Here is a 20386-nt window from a genome sequence, read left to right on the forward strand (position 1 = left end):
CCGCCCATTTGGCTGTCCTCTCCAAAACTAACAGATGTTTACCTTTGCTGCTTTCAACCTTGTGGCAAATGCATGTACATCAGTTTGGATTCAGAACTCTATATATAGCTCTAGAAATTTCTCCGGAATTTAGTCAGAACAAATAGTGAACTGGGGTTGGCACTTTAAAAAACATAAAAGTAACTGATAACGATTGAAAACCTTTTATGGTATACTCATCACACAGTGCAGAAATAACCAGATTCAGGTCCACAGTATAGCACATCTATGGGAACATTCAGCTCTTACCTTCTTCTTCCTTGACTTTTCTTCCACAAGGGATTTTCATTCCCAATCATATACTAATTTTTTTTTAAAGCATATTGAAATACTTAAGACTGTACTATTGCTAATATTATGTATATGAATATGTAAAAGTTCATTAAAGTTTTAAGATTTTCCACGTGTGCAATTATGGCCTGTGATCATGTTTACATTAAATGAAAAGCAATCAAAGGAAGGAATGCCCACAGTGCCCAGCCTCTCTGGTTCACCCCAAACTGAACGTCTGCAGGGCTAGTGTGTGAGGAGGTCCTTCCAGTTGGAATACAGGTTTGGGTATTCCAAACTGTTTCATAAGATAGTGAACTGGGGTCGCACACCATCTCAACATTTCAAAAGGTGCTTTCTGTGTTACAGGAATCACCGGTGTAAAATGAGGGCAGGCTTTGCCTCTGCAACTTAGTTTCACCTCTTTCTTTTCCCACTTTAGTAACATTCTTCAATGATTTTTCCATGCTTTGGAAATGACAATCTGTCAAATGCTCTTATGAAGAATTTCTGGACTCTCTCAGGAATGGAGAACAAGGTGCTTAAAGACAGCCTTTGATGGATAACTTCTTTTAGAGTGGCTTTAATTGCATTTTCTTTTTTTTTTTTTAAAGATGACCAGTAAGGGGATCTTAACCCTTGACTTTGTGTTGTCAGCACCACGCTCACCCAGTGAGCCAACCGGCCATCCCTATATGGGATCCAAACCCATGGCCCTGGTGCTATCAGCACCACACTCTCCCGAATGAGTCATGGGTTTGGATCCCATACAGGTATGGCTGTTGTTAGTGTTTACTTACCAAAACCTTTATTTGTTTAGTAGCGATTGTTCCCAGATGGACAGATACTACAACTATTCAGCAACTGCAGAACTTTTGACTAGGAAGTGTCCACAACATTTTTAAAAAGTCAGAATAATTAAGTAACAGCCCAAGAGGCTCCAGCACCACAGAAGCCAAAAGCCAGGCTTGCCAGCTTCCCATGCCAGCTGCATTACACCAAATGTACCTGCTGTGTGGCACCACGGGCCAGGCATGTCCTGGCATTGTGAGCTCAGTGGCCTTTAACTGAGTGAAGAGACCATGAAATATACCGTACACAATCACAGAAGAATTACTGATTTGAAAAGTCTAACCTAGAAGGAGGCATGAAGAAGATGAAGACTCTAGGAGGTGTGTGCTTTATTGCTGGACATCTTGGTGAACGGACTCCTACCTTTTGATGAGTTTGATGGATTTGAAAGCCTCGTCCATGTCTCCAACGGTGATGAAGAAGCTGAAGTTGAGCATGGCATCCCGCGTGGGCTTGTCACAGTCCTCTAGCCCGATGAAGTCACGGAGGGGTCTCCTGGCCGCCATCTGCGGTGTGTGGTGGTAGCCAGAATCCACCCCATCTCCTCTGTCTGCTTCTCCGGGCTAAATGACAAAGGGTCCCGGTTGCTGTCAGTTCACATGTAAAGCTAGTGCCTGCACCTAAGTCTCTTCCTCTAGATTTATGTCGGTTACCGGGAAACACGCATCTGCAGACAGACACAGATCCTCAGCAACAAGGCCAAGCGGTCCCTCCCAAACACAATGAAAACTTGTAAGATCACTAGAAATTATCGGAGCTTGTGGCCCTAGTTTCAGATAATGGATGAACAAGGGCTGTTCCTGTGTGAACTCGTTCTTCAGCCTCTAACTCACTAATGTCAAATTTTCAATAGTTACAAATAGCTGTAATAGTTCCCATCTCCTGCGGGTGTTTTGTCAACCATGAAGACTTTTTACTAGCTACAGATCATCAAGTCAGACATACGCACACATCTGCAAGGTCTCTTAAAGTTAACAGCAGCATTATTTCAGGTAGAATTTTCCAAAATGATAACCTGCATTAGTTCTGCGTTCTCCACTGGTGTTTTTCAGAAGAGTCACCAACCTAGTACAGCACTCCCCTACAGAGGCACACAAGAGGAAGAAACACTCCTGCAGGTCTTAACACAGAACACAGTCATACTTACACTAGTGTGCTGGGCCAGCCTGGGCATCTTTTCGTGCCTGGCACCTTGAAACATGAGCTACTGAAGGACTGCTGCCCCCACCATGAGCCTAGTAGCTGTCCTCATCCTCTTTAATCGTTGGCTCCTTCCTCCATGCTGGGCAGAGGCAGGGCGTGGCTCTGTACCTCCATGTCTGTCCCACTCTCTGCAGGGCTGGACCACCCCACCCAACTATCTCCTTTTTCTCTGCAGATCCTGTTTCCCTGACATGCACATGCACTCCCCCGTGTATGACCACGATGCACCCTCCTTGGGCTGGGCTTTCCCTGTGAGTCATTGGTCTTTTACCTGCTGCTGCTCCGTAACTTCTTAAAGGGTAACTCCAGCACCTGCCTCCCCAGCTCAGCTCCCATTGGCTCCTCAATCTTACTGCTCCTCCTGAAGCTGACCTGCAGTCCCAGGGAGCTGCCTCACAGAGGAGGTGGCACTTGACCTGGGCCTCAAAAATCTGCTGGGATCTGTCAAACCCAGGTGTGGATGGAGACGCCCTTCTAGGCACAATGCAGAGCAAAAGCAAAGGCCCTGAGGCAGCCGTAAGTCCAGGGTGGCTTGAGTTTGGGGCCCATGGACATATGTAAATCGGTCACACTGGGCAGAAGGCTGAGGGCTAAAGAGTTTGAACTAATTCTACATCAAGTGGGAAACTGTCAGAAAACTTGCACACAGAAACAACAGGGAATTCCTGCCTGCCTGGGTTTAATAAACTGCAAGGAAGTGTCCTGACTTCCTGTGGATAACAACATCAGCCTTGGTGTGGTTCTCATGAGAACCCGGCTTGCTGCGTGAACACACTCGGGAATTCTCATCGTTCGATGTGCTCTGCTCACTGCTGTGACCTGTGCTTTGGGTCCTCATCACAGTCCTGAGGGTGGGGCTGTTTATCCTATGTCACCGCAGACCAGAGCAGCCTGCCACAGTCACAGGGTGTGGGAACGGGGGACCAAGAGCTGTCAGACTCTCTCACCCACTGACTGCCCTTGAGTGTGCAGGTGTTGGAAACCTTGGAGAAATTAGGTTGAGGAATTTGAATGTAGGCAAGTAACATGAATAAGGGCAGTTTTTAAAAAATCAAAATACTTTATGGTTATTCCTCACTAGCATTTCAAAGGTTGAATTAATAACACTCCCTTCATTGCAAGAGGAGGTGAACTAAGCATTTCCTATATTAGAGATGTCACGTTAGTGGTGGCTCATGCCACAGGTCCTGGAGGTGGCGGGCTCCTCTTACGCTTGCTTAGCAATGTGGGTGCGCTGCTCACATAGAGAGCCAATGCTAAGTGTCTTGGGCTTCCCAGTAAATCTCACTATGAGGCATATGCAAGCTCATCAGAAAGTGTCAACACACAGATGGTGTACATTAAAATACAGGAGGAAAAGAATCTTGGGAAAACTACATGGTTAAGGTACAAAGCAATGAACTGGGGAGTCTGTACTTACAACCGTACTATAAATGCCTCCTCTCTGGAACAACAGCTAAGTATAGGGTGCGTAAAGGAAGATGAGGAATGAGAGAGAAAAAAGAAAAGATACATAAACATCTGGAAGAAACAAAAACACCTACTGTGAAATTAATAGGAAAAAACTCAATAGGAATTATTTATGATGTCTTTCACAAGTTTTCACATTCTCAAATCAAAGAGAAATTAAAGCACATAAAGAACACAAAATAAGAGGGGGTGTGAGGCAAAAACAAAACAACACACAAAATAAGGATGAAATTCAGAAAAATGTCAGTCTGGTAGAATGAATCTATTTAAAATATGGGAATCTAAGAAACCTGCATCAACAGAGAGGACGGGCCCCCTGAATTGGCAAGTCACACAAACACTTGTCCGAGATCGATTCCACTTTAACACACGTAAAAGGTGAGACATAATCTGTTCCTTACACAGCCTCTGACAGCTGTGCGACACTAGATCCAGCTACCCCCAGGTGCACTCTTGTTTCAAATAAATACATCATCACACAGGATGTTCCAGGAGAGCCCTGGAACCACAGACTCACAAATACCTGGTCACACAACGATCACAAATCGAGAGGCAGCACATACCCCCCAGCTCCCCATGTGTTCTTTGTGCCAAATCCTCTTAAAGTAAATGGCAGCCTTGGAAAAAGTCTGGGTGGGGTCCACACACCTGCCTTTGCCTGTGGTGGCGGTTCATGTCATGAAGCCAGCAGTTGCTTCTGTGGCCACGCAGAGACCACGCGTGGGACTGACTGTCCTCCTCCTTCTCTAAATATCCTTTTGTGGTCTACCCCTGCCACTCCCCCAGCTTAACTGCCCCCACCCCCTGCCACTTTGTGGTTACAAAAGTAACACATGCAATTGAAGAAAGTTATAAAAGCACATAGTTCATTTTCAAATCCAGGTAAAAGGACAGTTTGGTCCTTCCTATATGATGTGACAGTAAAACAGAAATGGCAGGAAGGCAACATACGTGTTCACCAAAGGCTCGCATCTAACAGGAGTAAGCTTCACTTTTTAAGGAAATAAAAGCAGCAACAGCAGCAGCAGCTGACTGTGTCCCGGTCCCCGAAGGGTGGAGCTGGTGGCCCCAGCCTTCCACCTGCAGGCGAACCACCTGCAGGGGCTCCTGACGATTTTGAACCCTCAGGTTGGCCTTTGTGAAAATGTCCCACAAGTGGCTCTGGGGGCTCCCAGGTCAGTAAGGCAAACAGAAGCACTTGTTCTCGGCCCCAGCACTTGGGCCTGTTTCAGAAAGCTCTTGGGGCTAGCACACGCCACTGTGCTGAAACACGCCCTTTGATCAGTATGTCGTTTCAGAACTGTGGACTGATTTAATTTCAGGTCTAGAAGGGCCCTTGGAGATGAAGAGACTAAGTCTCAGGGAGGGTAAATAACTCATTCAAAATAACCTAGTTGGGGTGCATGTACATGTGTGCTGAAATGACCCCATTACATGAAAAATTTAAAAGATACATACGTGTATGTAACTCATGTACACACACGTAAGTACAGAACCCTTCTGAAATAGTCAAAGCAACTGTCTCTGGGCTAGGACTGTGGTGATATGTATTGTCTTTATTTCTTTACTTGTAGCTTCCAAATTTCCTATAGTGAATATAGGAATATGTAATTTAAAAAATGTAGACAGAATAAAAAAAGACAGAGGAACTAAGAGGTGTCGTGACCCCTCACCTGAGAACGGTGCTTATGACCTCAGTATGTACTGGAATTTCTGGTGACAAATTATAGCAGGTGGCTGCACTTGTATAAAGAGAGGTGAGCCATGAACCCTGAGCACTCACTCACACTGCCGTGCCCTAGGAGGCATGGGGAAAACTCAGTAAGCAAGGGGCAGAGCAGAGAAGGCCACGCAGACATCGTGGGGTTCGCACCTTTTTCATGAAGTAGTAATGGGGCACCTCCATCCCCAGCAGAGCCTGGTAGGCGGGAGGCCGGGGGAAGCTCTCGTGAAGCAGGAAGCCATGCTCCTCAGAAACGAAGAATGACAGAATCAGAACATCCGCCTAGGAGAGAAAGGAAGACGTTGTTCCGGTTTTAAGCTGGCTATGCAATTTCCTATTTTGCTTCTAATTTCCACCGTCACTGCCAGGATATTTACTTAACACAAAGAAGACAGAGAGGAGCACACCTGTGCACAGGTAATAAACCTCCCTTCTCAGTACATGGCCACCACCCACGCCTCCACCAGGGCTTCAGTTTCTTTGAGTTAAGAATTAACAATAGCAACAAAGACAAAAAGATTCTCTACTCTGCTTTCAAGGAACAGGGAATACACAACAAAGAAACTACGTGCTCTTTGGATTTTGTCATACATGAGCGGGAAAAAGCAGCACCCAGCTGCGTCCCCTTGTCTGTAACTGCATCCAAACAGAAAGCAGGAAGAGTGAAGGAGTGGCCCTGTGAGATGGATTCTTATACCTGAGCACCAGTGTCACAAGACAAAAAGAGTCATCTGCTCCAACTGCCAGGAAGCAGCCTTGCGCCAACACGTCTTCACTGCTCACCAGTTCACAATTTGCTCGTTTCTCCCATTCCAATGACAGAGGTGCCACCTTGTGCACTTTACCTCTCAGTGGTTCAGGATCAGGACTGGACTTGCTAAAACCTCAGGGTATAGACCGAGACTGCAGATCATCTCAAGGGGTCCACACTCTCCCCGTCCCCAGTAAGGGACTTTTAGGAGACAAGCCCTGAAATTTCAGGGCTGGCTGCCCTCTGCTGACTTGTCTGAGGACCCTACATACACATTCCTCTTGGAACAAGAGAATTGCAGAAAGGCACACTCAGATCTCTGGGCTTCCCCAGGGAACAGCTGACATCCAGAGAGACAGACTTAGAGGGTCAGAGACCCAGCCCCTCTGGGGGAGATGGGGCCCAGGGTGCATATCAGCGTAGAGCAGCGGGTGGGGGGTGAGGGCAGAGGGCAGGGATGGGGTGAGGAAGTTGCCGTAGTGGGCATCTGCTTGGCTTGAGGGCTGTGGAATGCTATGGGGTGAACGAGGAGTACAGCGTGCTGCGTCAGATGCAATCACAGGACATGCTAACATCAAGAGGTCAGTTCATGTTAGCCATTTCATACAGAGTTCTGCCCTAGCAAGAGAATAACACGTACAGCTCAGACAACAGAACCAAGCAATGACACCTGGAGTCAGACCAGACAGAAAGGGCAGAGCCAGCCCATGGGTGCACAGGGAAGAGATGCACTGCAGTGGACCTACCAATGAAATCTACAGAAACGGTTTTAAAGTTACAGTGATGCTTCACTCAGTGGGACTGTGATGCGGACACTCCACCCCACATGAATGAATTTCCTAATGGCTTTCCCGTAAGGCATGTCAGGAAGACCATAAGCCTGGGGAATGGTCACCAGGCGGCAAAGGGTACCTTGGGGCTGGTGCTCTCCTGGCTGTGGGGCTTCTTGTCTGCAGACTGCGGCTGGGCACTGGGTGCCTGCTGCACAGCTTCACACACAAACAGCCGGGGCTCGCTCTGGTCCCAGAAATGGCTCACGGGAGTGTGATTCGTCAGTTTCTCGTCCGCAAAGACGTGGCTCCTAAGAAAGGGAAGACCCATCCCCAACACTGAGAGGAGCGCTGTTACAAGCCTCCCCAACACACACCCCAGAGAGCCTGGGGTCACTGTCACCAGGCCGTGCTTCCACCTCACAGGTGCTCAGCTTCGTGAGCACCTCTGTGCCCCACGCTGCCGGGCATCCTATCAGCATATACGCTCAGATTTTAAAAAATTGAGTCCTGGTAAAGAGTGGTTTGAGAGGGACACAAAAGCTGATGCTTTGTGTCAGGAGGTCTTGTGGAGGGTCTGGATGCTCCTCTTTCTCCAGGGCCAGTAAGAAGACCTCACAGTGGAACAGAGTCCCCTGTCGGCAGCATTAGGGGATCACCATTATAGCTCTGTGAGTCGGGTGTTCTAGTCCTGGTGGGGACCCTGAGTGCTGCTGCCTATCTGCCCTGGTCCCTCTCATCTCTAAAAGTCTATGTTTTACAGGCCCAGAGCTTGATGAAGTACTGTAGGGGGACAAGACGAGCTGAGTGGCAAAGAACAGATAAGATCTCAAAAGAGGGCAGGAGCCTGAGGTGAGGCCTCATTTGCTGCCCCCCGAGGAGAGTAATGAACCAGGCGAGCATGACTCGGCCCTGCAGGAAATGCACATCCCCCACAGACGCCACCTGCATCCAACGCCGCAGGTGTCCCCACAGGCAGTCCTGCTCCAGCACTGTGCAGCTTTTTAGATGGGGTGCTCGCTGAGTGCCTGAGGGGTGGCAGGAACACAGTTGGTTCCTTTAAAGCAAGACTGGCCTGGCAAGGGATGCAGAGTGGTAGAAGGAAGCCTGAAGCGCCCTGGAAGGGAAGCAGTGAGTGGCAGGCAGAGTCGAGAGAGGAAACATGAATAAAAAGACATTCAGAACAAGAAAAACTCGGAACTTGGGTCATGGATAGTAGGGATTAAAAGAAAGGTTAGTTCTGAGGTTTGAAACCTGGTGGCCAAGAGCAGAGGTGCCCGGGTGAGAACTGGGACTCCAGGGAGTGAGGCTGGGCCAGGAGTCTGAGGCAGGGCGAGAAGGTCCAGTGAGTGTGCTGAGGTGGGGGACAGCTGGGTCAGGAGAGATGTGAAGAAGGACGTGAGCACCCAGGAGTCACAGCATGGGTGCGGGATAACAGCCATCAGTAAAGGGAGGTTCCAGAAAAGGGTCTGATGAGGAAGGTGTGTGGTACTGACAGGCAGGGGGAATTTGGGGTGAGGCTGGGAGGGAGGGCCTGTGGGTATGAGCAAAAGTAACAGCAGTAAATAAAGAAAAAAAAAAAAGGAAGACAGAGGAAAACTAGCCAGTGAACATAGCACTCAGCTGCGCTGTTCTTCTGTGAGGCACTGATCACACCCAGAGAGCCACTTCAGCTCTCCTGCCTGCACTGGCTTCGCTGCAGATACACCCAGTCTGGAGGCCAGCTGCACTGCCTCTCCTGTGATAAGGACACAGGCTCAGCTCCAGTGTCCTTCCAAACACTGTCTGCTTTCGTGCCTTACTTTATGCAGAATTAAATATGAACTGCATGTGAAATATTATAAGCACTTTAAATTCTATGAACATGTTCTTAGCAGCAGCAGGAGCTGCAAGTATATGTTACATCAACTCCATGAAGACAGACAATTATTTTTCCTAGAAATATATTCTCTACACAGACAAATGCCCTCCTTATCACCAGAGCTGTGACGGGTCTGGGTCCATTCCATTACTCTATCCTGTGACTTGTGGGCCATTTCCACAGACGCTTCAGCCACAGCTCTTCCAGAGGTTCAAGTTCCTACTCTAATTCCAGAACCTTAAACCTGGAGAACAGAAACTAAAGACTCAAATCGACCTCAACCACCTACATGTGTTTCTGTTTTACCTTTTATTTTTTTTTTAAATGACTGGTAAGGGGATCTTAACCCTTGACTTGGTGCCATGGGCCAGCCCTTACTTTTTGTTTTAACTACTAGTGATTGCTGGGGTCTTTGAAGTTTGAAGTATAATACAGAAACGACCTGCTTAGAAGTTGGAAGTAACTGAATATCGATTTCAACATTTTCAACAAGATCCTCCCAAACCACAATCTTACCTGTTAGTCTCCTGTCCATGAAGGGACAGCATCTCTTTCTGATCAATTTGACCAGTCTTGAAGTCAAAGATGGTCACTGTGTCCATCTCAACATCGTAGAAGCAGATTTTGGAATCAGGGCTGTTGTCAGCCTAGGGGAAGAGAAAACACGAAAGCTCACAGCATTTGCCTGCACCAGCGGGTGTGTGGGCTGTGCTCTGAGGGCCGAAGCCACATGCGTTTGAGAGAAATGCACCTGGTGTCAACCAAGCCTACAGGTCACCCCAGCTTCCAGCAAGTAGTGAACTTTTCACATTCATAACATGAACATCAGCTTCTCTTCATGCCGCTGAAACAGTTTTTGAATTACTACCTTATATTTCCAGAGAATTGAAAACAAACTCTAAAAAACTCTGTCCAGCTGCTCTCAATATTGACTTGAGGGGCTATTTTAGCTGAGGCAGATTTAACCATGGGAACCAGAAAGAATGTGGATTCCGATAAACCAACTCTCACACAGGTGAGGGAAAAATAAACTTTGGAATGACGGAGGACGCTGGACACTCATGTTTTGGGCTGACACAGTAGGTGATGAAGTTTGCCCACAGTAAAGAAGGCCAGGAATGGGGGCATCGCAGGGCGTGCAGTGCGCCACCGTGCTGGGAGACCAAGTCCGCACCCACTGCTCAGCCCCAGCTGCCCAGATACTCCTGGGAGCTTTAAAAGATAGTGGTTCTACTCATGAGTTCACAGCAGCACCGTGTACAACAGCCAAGAAGTGGAAACAGCCCCAGCGCCCGTCAATGGGTGGATAAACAACACATGCTACATCCACCCAGAGGGTTACTGCTCAGCCACAAGATGGAATGAATGTGGAAAACGAAAAATAGGAAAATCCACGCTACAGTATGGATGAACCTCAAAAACATGCTAAGTGAAAGAAGCTGGACATGAAGGTTACATGTTGTATGATTTCAACTACATGAAATGTCCACAACATGTAAATCCACAGAGACAGAAAGAAGATTGGTGGTTGCCAGAGCTGGGGGTGAGGGGGAAGGAACGGTAGTGACTACTGATGGGCACGGCTTTCTTTTGGAATGATGAAATGTTCTGGAACTAGATGGAGGTGGTGGGTGTACAACATTGTGAATGTGCTAAATGCCACTGAGTTGCTCACTTTAAAACGGCTGATTTTGTATTACGTAAATGTCACCTCAACTTTTTAGAGAAACTATTTTAAGAAAAAGATATGCTAGCACCTCCCAAAGAGCACTTCGATTCTTTAATAACCACAGTATATGTTTCAAGTAGTGGAGAAAAATCTGGGAAAATCACGACCTGTTCCCTATCAGGCAGCATGGGCAATGACAGCGGATTGTCTCTGAGGGCACGTGCAGGTCCCTCACGTGTCCGTCTCCCGAAACTGCGTCTCACAGCTGCCACTCCTGCTGAAATTGCACAGCCAATGCCCCTGAACTGAAAGGAAAGCAGCAGATCCTGGTTTCTGCGCTGACATGCTGATTTAGCTGCCCCGAGCATGGTCCAGGCTGCAGGTGCCAGAACTGTCCAAGAGATTCTAATTTGCAGCCAAGGCTGAAAAGCTGCTCTGCACCTACACTCATGCTGGTATTTAATGATTAAGGACTCTGGCTGTCCTCTTTCTGGAAATCTTTTTCTCAGTGCTCACGATTTCAAACTGCCCCCGACCTCACACTCAGCGGGCCTCTCCCTGGCTCGCAGTGGTCCGCTCACGACTCTCCATGACCTCACACAGCTCTGTCTCCTGCACTTACTCTTTTATTCACTCAGCACTGCTGCGGGTCTCTCCTGCTCTTTCTTCCCTTGTCCTAGCCAACCTGCCATTGAGGTCAGGACCATGGGAAGGAGTCTTGGCTACAGCATTTACTGGGCCAGTCCTTCGATAAGGAAATTGTAGCAGAATCTCCGATGATAAAACCAGGGAAGCGGTAGGTGCAGAACGCAACAGCTGCTGTCCTTACCACTGCCCATACAGCCCATCATTTCTCATTTACTTCTTTCTGAACTTTGCATAGGAGAGGTGTATGTAGGCATGCACACTCAAAAGAAACTGAGGAAAGGGAACCAGCTTGGTTCCAACACTTGTTCTAATGCCCTTTCCCTCCACGCCCATTGGCATGTAGGTCTGGCAGCTAATTTAGCATTATTCTCAGACAGCACTTGCCCACCAGCTGATGCGATTCAGACACCAGCTTTGGGGTTAGCTGGGGGAACACTGTCAGGAACTTAAGTAGACTGTGGAAAGCTTTATTTAGCAGATATTGGATTGTTAAATGGAATGTGAGTACTTTTTTAAAAAAAGCAAGAAAATTAAAATTTACCAGAATTTTAGATTTAAAAAAAAGACTGTAAGCTTACCAGCAATGGAAGAAACCAAAAATAAAATAAAATAAAGGTTTGACTCCCAGAAAGTGATACTCCAAAGTAAAGGGCTCAGAAGCAGCCTCCAAACCAAAGTTTTCCTCTGCCCTTCTCCTGTCTCTCAGCCTCATTCTCCCCTGAGGCAAGCCACAGGAATTAGAGTCCCTACTCCCAAGGTGGGTCACTGATATACTCTAACACCCTCCCCCCCATCTTCAGGCTGGCCATGAAGAAATACTCTGACCTACCTTGTGTGACTGTAGGTCCTAAGACCCCTATTCCAGAAAGGGTCCTGCCCCAAAACCCGGAGGAATGAATGCTACACAGAGTGGAGAAGAGGAATCCGGACAGACCCTGCTGGGTCTCCCCACTCAATCTGTGACCGTTATATCACATTTTCTTATGCAGTCATGTTTTTACACAGCTGTGCATGCTTCATTCAACCTAAGCACAAATATGGACAATTTTCCCTATATCTTTGGGTCTTCATTCACAGGGCTCTTGTGTCACATAAAACTATGATATAGTAAAATTTACTGTCTTTTCTTCATAGTAATTTGTTTATCAGAAGATTTTTCAAAGAACCTTCAGGGGGTTGAAGGTGATGTCTTCCCTTGGCCCCTACAACCATTTAAAAACATAAGCTCTTTGACATCTTCACACATGCCATAAACGAAACGAAAACAATGAACTGGAGGAAACAAATAGGACAAGCCATCAAGAGTCACCCTCAATGCCACAGCCCCTGCCCAGGAGGACCTGCCTGCCGCTCCATCTGTCCTGCCCCCTTCCCTCGGGGCCAGGGAGGACCAGGCCCTCTCCTAGCCAAAGCCCAGCCTCCACCAATGGCTGCCACAGGGAGGGAGCACCAATGGGGCTGGTGGGGGGAGCTATTTCTCACTGAAAACCCCTTTTTCCTAGTTGAATATTTTCTGTTTTTGTTTTTTTTCTTTTCCCAAGAGCAAGAGTAGCAAGAGTCGAATGTGATGAGACTGGGGAGGGGCTACTCGAGAGAGGACCCAAGAGAGGAGGGTAGGAGCCCCCGTCTTGCCCTCCCTGGCTCCCCACTCACTGTGTGGCCCCCACCCTCTCTTGCGGGTCCTTCCCAGCGGTTAGCCTCCATCACCCTCACCCCCATGTGCATCCAGGATCACGGGACCCCCAGTGTGGCTAGATGGGTGCACGCATGTCCAGCTCTGCCTGGCTGCTGGAGGGATGATGGGGGAACCGCCCCCACCTCCTTCTGCACCTGCTGAGTCTGCTCCCCCAGGGCCCGTCTGGGTTCTTGGGGGTGGCTTTCCCTCCTTGAGCACGTGCTTCAGGAACACCCCCAGGCCCCGCCTTTTACCCTCTCTCTAGCCAGGTCTGGCTTCTGAGATTCGGGCCAGGTGTGGAACTGCCCCTCTCTGCTCCCAGACGCCTCTCATTCAACCCATCCACCCAGCTTCCTCTCCTGCCCTCCACCCAGCTGTGAGGTTTAGAAACTGCTAGGCATCTGACAGCCCCTGCCCTTCTTGGCCTGTGGCAGATCCGTCACCAAGCCCCACTTCCACCGCAAGGCCAGCCCCCAGGACCGCCGCGAAGGGGACCAAGCGATTTCTGCATCCACCCTGGCCTCTTCATCCACCTCTAGGAACAGTTCTCTAGAACTCATTGGACACCATGCTCCTCCCAATGCACACTCTCTGGCGCTCCAGGGGTGGCAAGACTGGGGAAGGCTGGAGGAGGAAGGGGTCTTAAAGGAAGCTGAGGGCCCGGTGGCCCTGCGGTGGCCCTGTTTGAGAGTTGGCCGGTTCCTTACCACCCCCAGGGTTTGTTCATTCACTCATTCAGAAAAGAGAAGTGAGGGACTCTCTGAAGAAGAAACAACTGTTTCTGATGAAATTAGAAATGAAGACAAATGGGTGTGAGGTGGGGTTTAAGAAACAGAAGGGGTGGGAGAGGTCTGAAGAGAGAGGGGAGAGAGGAGAAGAGAGAGGAGAAGGGAGAGGGCCCACATGGGAGGGGAGGAGGGAGACCCTGGAGCAGCAGGGCAGAGATCAAGGCAGAGGGAGGGGCCGGCAAGACCCTGAGCAGACAAACACCCTCCAGCCCACCCCACGTGAGCAGCAGGACCTGCGCCGCACCTTGCTCAGGAGGATGCTGATCTTGTTACCGCTGGCGTTGCACCTGAGAGAGGTGATGCCCCCCATGCCGGGGACCAACTCGGCCAGGTTCTTGCAGCCACAGTGAACTTTTGCCTCTCTGTGGGGGGAGAAAGGACCTTCAGAGCATGCCAGACGCCCATGTGCTGTGCGTATGTACCATGCATTGCCTGTGCGCAGGTCGCAGAATGAGGACCTGTTTCTCTGACTGCCCTGGAAACTTCATGCACACAGTGCACTCTGCTGGCAACTTGCTGCTTCTTTTGGTGGGTGTTACACGTGCACCATGACGTGGGCCAAACTCAGAACCTAGGGGGAGTTTTTAAACCTCATATACTGTTGTGAGTAAATATGAATATGTATTCTTAGTCCCCGCTTCTTAAAAAATAGCTCACTGAAAACGCCGTTCTGCACCTTGTGTTTTGCCTGTTACACTGTTTTGGTGACCTTACGGCATACGGGGGATTGCTGCGTTATTCTGTGTTACAGCTGCAGAGTTTTCCATTATTAGATGGATAAACTAAGTTATTTAAATCATCCCCTGCCAGTAGCATTTAGTTGCTTCTAGTTTGCTGCTGATATAAACAATTCTAGGTATGCAGTGGTACCTCATGATTTTTTTAATTCATATTTCCTCAGTTCTTCCCTAATGTATTTTTCCGTCCCAGGATCCCATCCAGGATCCCACGTGACATTTAGATGTCAGGTCTCCTTGGGCTCCCTTTGGCTGTAACGGTTTCTCAGACATTCTTTGTTTTTGATGACCTGGGCAACTCTGAGCGTTGCTGTCCCCTTTATTGTAGGAGGCCCCTCAGTGGGCTTTGTCTGATGTCTTCCTTGTGGGGTTGTGGGTTTGGGAGGAAAAGCACAGAGGTTAAGTGGTATTCTTACCACATCATATCAGGGCGCCCACTATCAACCAGAACTAATCCTGCTGATGCTGACCTTGATCGCCTGGCTGAGGTCTTGTTGGTCAGCTTTCTCCATTGTGAAGTTACCCACCCCCCCCCCCCCCAATACCATACTCTTTAGAAAACATTCACAAAGTGCAGCCTACTTGCATGGAGTAGGGAGTTAAGCCCCACTCCCCTCTCTGAGGGTGGGGTATCTCTGTAAATGACTTGGAATTCTTCTGCATGGGAGATGTGTCTCTTCTCCCCCCATTACTGACTTACTCCATCATTTACGTCAGTGTGGACTCACATATATTGATTTTGTACTTTGGGTTATAATTCAATGCTGCTTGACTTATTTTGTTGCTCAAATTGTTCCAACTTTGGCTACTGGGAGCTCTTTCAGTTGGTTCCTGTGTCACTGTGTCCCAACCCCATCATTGTGAGGTTTCTGTTTGCTGTTGTTGGGGTTTTTTGTGTGTATGTGTTTTTTTTTTAAAGCACTTCCCCACTCTGTGGCTGTACACGCTGCTGCAGGCTCATCTGTGTGTTTCCTGCCCCAGTCCTAGAACCAGCCATTTCTCCAAGGAGCCCTGGTTCCTCTAACTGGAGCATGTTAGAAGCTGAGATCTGGGCACTGGGTGTGCTCCCTGCTCCAGGGTGTTGTTGCTCCTGGGCCCTCTTGGCTGACAGAGCAAGGAAGCACGTGAGTACAGCTATTGTACAGACACATACCAGAAATTAGTTGTATGTGTGGTCACCCATATCTGTATTAAGTTTCTACCAATGTCTGTAACTCAAGGATCATTCTATCTTCCTCCCACTCTGACAAGGAGAAATACAGCTCCTACCACCTGCTATCCACTTAATTATTCAATTCCAGTATATAGTATCAGAATTGTTAATTCATACCCTGGGGAAACAATGTTATCAACCAAGTGTCGTGCTTTCCTGCAGTACTTGTCCTGGTGTGACAGTCTCCACTCATTCCCAGAGTTACTCATGTCACCACCTCTTCCCCCACACCCTTTAGTAAGGCTGTTTCATAATTTGTCATACAGTTACATTGTTTTGTCCCCTTTTATATTCCATCATGAGGTTCCCCCAATGTTCTAAATAATTAAAAAAAAAAATTTTCAAACATTAAGGTTCACACTTTGGGCTGTAAAGTTCTATGGGTTTTGACAAACACACAGTGTCATGTATCCATTGATGGAGTTTGGATGTATTGTCTTCCCAGAACTCATGGAAATCTGATCCCCAGTGTGGCAGTTTGAGTCACGGGGGCGGATCCCTCATGAATGGATTAATGCTCTCCCTAGGTGGGGGAGTAATGAGTGAGATCTTGCTCTATTAGTTCCCGTGAGAGCTGGTTGTTTAAAAGACCCTGGCACCTCCTCTCTCTCTCTGGCTTCCTCTTGCCATGTGATCTGCTTGTACTCCCCAGCTGCCTGCTGCTTTCCACCTTGAGTAGAAGCAGCCTGAGGCCCATGCCAGATGCAACTGTCCCAGAATCGTAAGCCAAATAAGCCTCTGTTGTTTATAAATTACCCAGTCTCAGGTATTTCTGTTATAGCAGCACAAAACTAAGAGAATCCGTCATATACAAGACTTTCATCACCCTGAAAAGTCCCCTGCGTTTCACCTGTTCGGCCCTCCTCCTCCTGTGTGCTGCTCCATCATCGTGCAAAGACTAAGAATTTAGGCCAAGACATAAGTCATTTCAAAAAATGAAGTGGCATGTTAATGTTGAAACGAGAACTTAAAGAGTTTTCTGGTTTCCATCCCATTTTCTACCCACCACATTATCTGCTAATTTAAAAAATGTAATACTTTTACTTGGACAAAAATTGTACCTTCGGGAAAGATCAAAGCTTTTGAAGTGAGCTAAGTCTGTCCCTATGACCAGGAAATTTCCGCAAATGTCCAGGAAGCATGGATTCCCCTCAGCCTCAGAGAAGAGCAGGAGCTGTTTGACAGTCCCCTAAGGAGAGAAAAGAACAAGAAATTTAGGAAAGCAGTTTTTATAGCATTTCATTTTTGCTACTGAACATTATTCACAGATACTCTTGTGCTCTCCACTCATTCATTCAATACATATTTACTGATGGCTTCATGTGTGCCCAGCACTCTGCTAGATTCTAGAGCCACAGGGGAAAGAGGGGACCCTGCCCTCTGGAGAGCCCTGAAGCTTCGTCTAGAGGAAAGAAAAGAAGGCAGCTAGACCAACAGCAAACGTCCAGGTAACCTCACCTGAGAATGTGCTGTATGGGTGATATGTGATGTTACAAAAGCACCACTTGGGTCCATTTGACTCAGCCTGGGAGGCCCTGTCTGTGGAGGTGTTGTGTTAAAGCCCCTGATAATTTCTCACATTGTTAGTGTCATGGGAATGGCTACCCCTGGGTGGGGGATGGTCAGAGGAAGGAGCTTTACTGGGATACCAGTTACATCATGGGCATGTTCCACTTGTGAAAGTTCGCTGAGTTGTACACTTATGCATGACACACCCACTGTTCCCATATGGATGTTATACTTCAGTAAAATGTTTAAGAAATAAAATCTTGTCTAGGAGCAATGTTTAAACTGAGACCGAGGAGAGGAAGGAGCCAGCTATGTGGAGAGCCCCAGGACGGCATTCCAGGAAGGGAGGCAGCATGCACAGAAGCAGGAAGGGGCCTCTGTTGTCTGGGAGCCCCGTGGCAGGAACAAGTGAGCAATGGTGGGAGTGTGCACAGAGGGCGGGCAGCTGTGCAGAAACCACACAGGAGCGTCCTGTAGGCCAAGGTGACAGCTGGATTTTGTTCTAAGTGAAACTGGAAGATACTGCAGAGTTTTGAGCTGAAAAGTGATTTCATATCATTTATATTTTTATTTTTATTTATTTTTTTGGCAGCTGGCCAGTAAAGGGATGGAACCCTAGACCTTGGTCTTATTAGCACCACACTCTGAGTGAGCTAACCGGCTAGCCCTACTATTAAAATGTCACTTTTGGCTGACTGGTTAGCTTACTCAGTTAGAGTGTGGTACTGATTAAGAACAAGGTCAAGGGTTTGGATCCACATACCAGCCAGCCACAAAAAAAAAAAAAAAAAAAAAAATTAAATGTCACTTTTACCTTCATAGCAGATTGGAAAGTGCACCCCACAGTTACACATGAGCAGACCTTCTGCTTTGCAGTGTGTCTTTTACACAGATTGACCCTAGTCCTCCAAGTTTCAGAGAGGCTCTTGGCTTAATTCAGGCAACACTCAGTGAATGCCGACACCCTGCACGGATGGGTTGTGAACCGAGCATCACAGTGGTGAGTGGTAGTGGGGGCAGCGAGTCAGATGCACACAGCTGAACACATCTCGGGGCGAACACAGGCAGTAGGGGAGGCACAACTCCAGTGCACAGGAGTTGTATGGACTCTGAGCGAGGAGCCGGGCTGGAAGACCAGCAGTGCTCTAACAGAACTTAGTGTGCAAGGAGTTCTGAACAGAGAGAGACTCCAAAAGCAGGAGAGGAGACAGGAACACGCAGTGAGTCTAGGAAACAGGATGGGGGGATGGATGGGAGGTGGAGGGGCAATGCCAATCTGAGGAATCTTGTTTTTTTGGAGGGGGCAGCTGGCCTATATAGGGATCCGAACCCATGATCTTGGTGTTTTAAGGCTGTGCTTTAACCAACTGAGCTAACTGGCCAGCCCCAATCTGAGGAATCTGATCTTTATTTTGACATGGCTAGCAGGAGTTTGGTAAACTCACGTGGAATGAGTGAACGGCTGCTTGAACACAGGATGAAAAGACAGCACAAGGGAACAGCTAGGTTCTTGGCTTCTTAGCAAGGTTGTCCTCTGCTTGCTCTTTACACATGGGGTCCCGGGTTCAAACCTGAGCTTACCTCGTCCTGCTTCCACACTGCTTCAACTACCGTCTTTGTAGCCATGATTCCAAATTCCCAAATTACTGCCTTCGAACACCTGCCCAGCCCTAACTTCCGGAACCTGTACTTCCAGCTGTCTCTTAGGTATCTCTAAGGGTGTTCCGAGGCACCTGGAACTCACATTCTGCTCTCCCCCCTACACCTGCTCTGCTTCTGGACTTGCATCTTAAAGACACCATGACAAACCCAGTCTCGCAGCCTAGAGAACTCAGAACATCCTCAACTGCTCCTTCTCTGTAGCCACCCACCACACAACTGGTCACCCACCCTCCTAACTACCCACAGCCCCTGCTCTGCTCCAGCATCTGCTTGCAGCCACCACCTGGGTCCAGGCCCTTTGAGCCTGCCACTTGTGGCATCTGTGACTTCACTGTCTTCGCCAACTACCCGAGTGTTTCCCACTGCACTAGTGCAGAACTTATCTTCTAGGGAGAAAACAACACAAAACAAAAAAAAAGCAAATCAAAGCGTGCCCTGTCACTTCTGGCTCTGACCCCACTGCCTCCTGCTGCCTCAGGGTTAGGGCCCTTTGCAATCAGCTGCCAGCCCTCCTGCCTCACTTCCACTCACCCTGCCGTCCCACGTGCCAGCCCCTTCCTCAGCACTTAGCCTGCTGGGCCTCCATGAGGCTAACACAACGTAGTGAAAAACACGCAGGGCCAAAAATGGGCCAGGGCACTTATGTTCTGGCCCAGGAAGGCTTGAGTGTCCAGAGCCACCTCCTGACACAGACACTGGCAGCGGCTGTGGAGGAGGCAGAAGGGTCTGGGAGGACATCCGCCAGCAGGGGACCCGAGAGATCACTGACCTCCCTTTACACATGTTGGCATTACCTTACTGGTGACAACCAACATACACTCCTTTTTTAACTTACTAACAAATAAGGCTGGCAGGTTAGCTCACTTGGTTAGACTGATAATCAAGGTCAAGGGTTCCGATTCCCTTACCAGCCAGCGCCCAAACAAACAAAACCAAGAGAACGAAACACACACGAAAAATTAACATAGTAAGGAAAGGATCCAGCTCTGTGCCAGCTGTTGTCAGATGCCCTGCCAAGCCTGGCCAAGCCCTGCCAACAGGGCTCTTCATTGGCTCTGTTTCCCACCAGGTCTGCCCCCTCCCGGCATGCTGCCAACCCGCACATCCTGCCTCTGCAAGTCTCTCTACTAATGCAGCAGTCCCTTTATCTGTCCTTAAGAACACGGTCCTTCACCACCTCACCTGTATGTCCCCATAGGACTGAAGGGGTCAGAGCACACATGTAAAGGGGTGGGAGAAGACACAGGTGGAAAGGAATCTACTCTCTCTAGGTGTGGGACACCCGGGGCCCTGGTTGCCTCCCTCCAGCCTCTCTGCTTCTTCTCGAACCTGTGGCTGGTAACACCTCCCTCCACCTGTACCTTCTGCCCCAGAAGGCGCAGGGCTGCGTGACTCCCATGTCTTCCCTCCATCTGACTCAGACTGCCATCTCCCACCACGATTCGTTAGTTTTCCCTTTGGCACTTATCACTGTCATGTTTACTGACCGCCACTGAGAAATGACCACTCCATGAGAGGGGCAAGGCCAGGGAATTGGTGGTGGGTT

The 20386-nt window shown here is 48.5% G+C and overlaps 1 protein-coding gene across 6 annotated transcripts in view; it reads right to left on the reverse strand.

Moving 5' to 3' along the window:
• The window catches only part of IFT140 (intraflagellar transport 140), an 82816-nt gene that overhangs the window by 41503 nt on the left and 20927 nt on the right, over positions 1 to 20386 (reverse strand). For 5 of the 6 annotated variants that reach the window (XM_063099038.1, XM_063099041.1, XM_063099040.1 and 2 more), the window contains 7 exons: positions 16731 to 16858; positions 13964 to 14081; positions 9456 to 9586; positions 7221 to 7389; positions 5708 to 5839; positions 3785 to 3820; positions 1525 to 1724 (listed from right to left, as the gene is read on the reverse strand). In XM_063099038.1, the coding sequence (XP_062955108.1) occupies positions 1525 to 1724; positions 3785 to 3820; positions 5708 to 5839; positions 7221 to 7389; positions 9456 to 9586; positions 13964 to 14081; positions 16731 to 16858 (914 nt within the window). The remainder of the gene's footprint in view (positions 1 to 1524; positions 1725 to 3784; positions 3821 to 5707; positions 5840 to 7220; positions 7390 to 9455; positions 9587 to 13963; positions 14082 to 16730; positions 16859 to 20386) is intronic. The other variant, XM_063099039.1, reaches the window with a different exon arrangement.

Source organism: Cynocephalus volans, chromosome 6 (genome assembly GCF_027409185.1).
Source record: "Cynocephalus volans isolate mCynVol1 chromosome 6, mCynVol1.pri, whole genome shotgun sequence".
Taxonomy (NCBI): domain Eukaryota; kingdom Metazoa; phylum Chordata; class Mammalia; order Dermoptera; family Cynocephalidae; genus Cynocephalus; species Cynocephalus volans.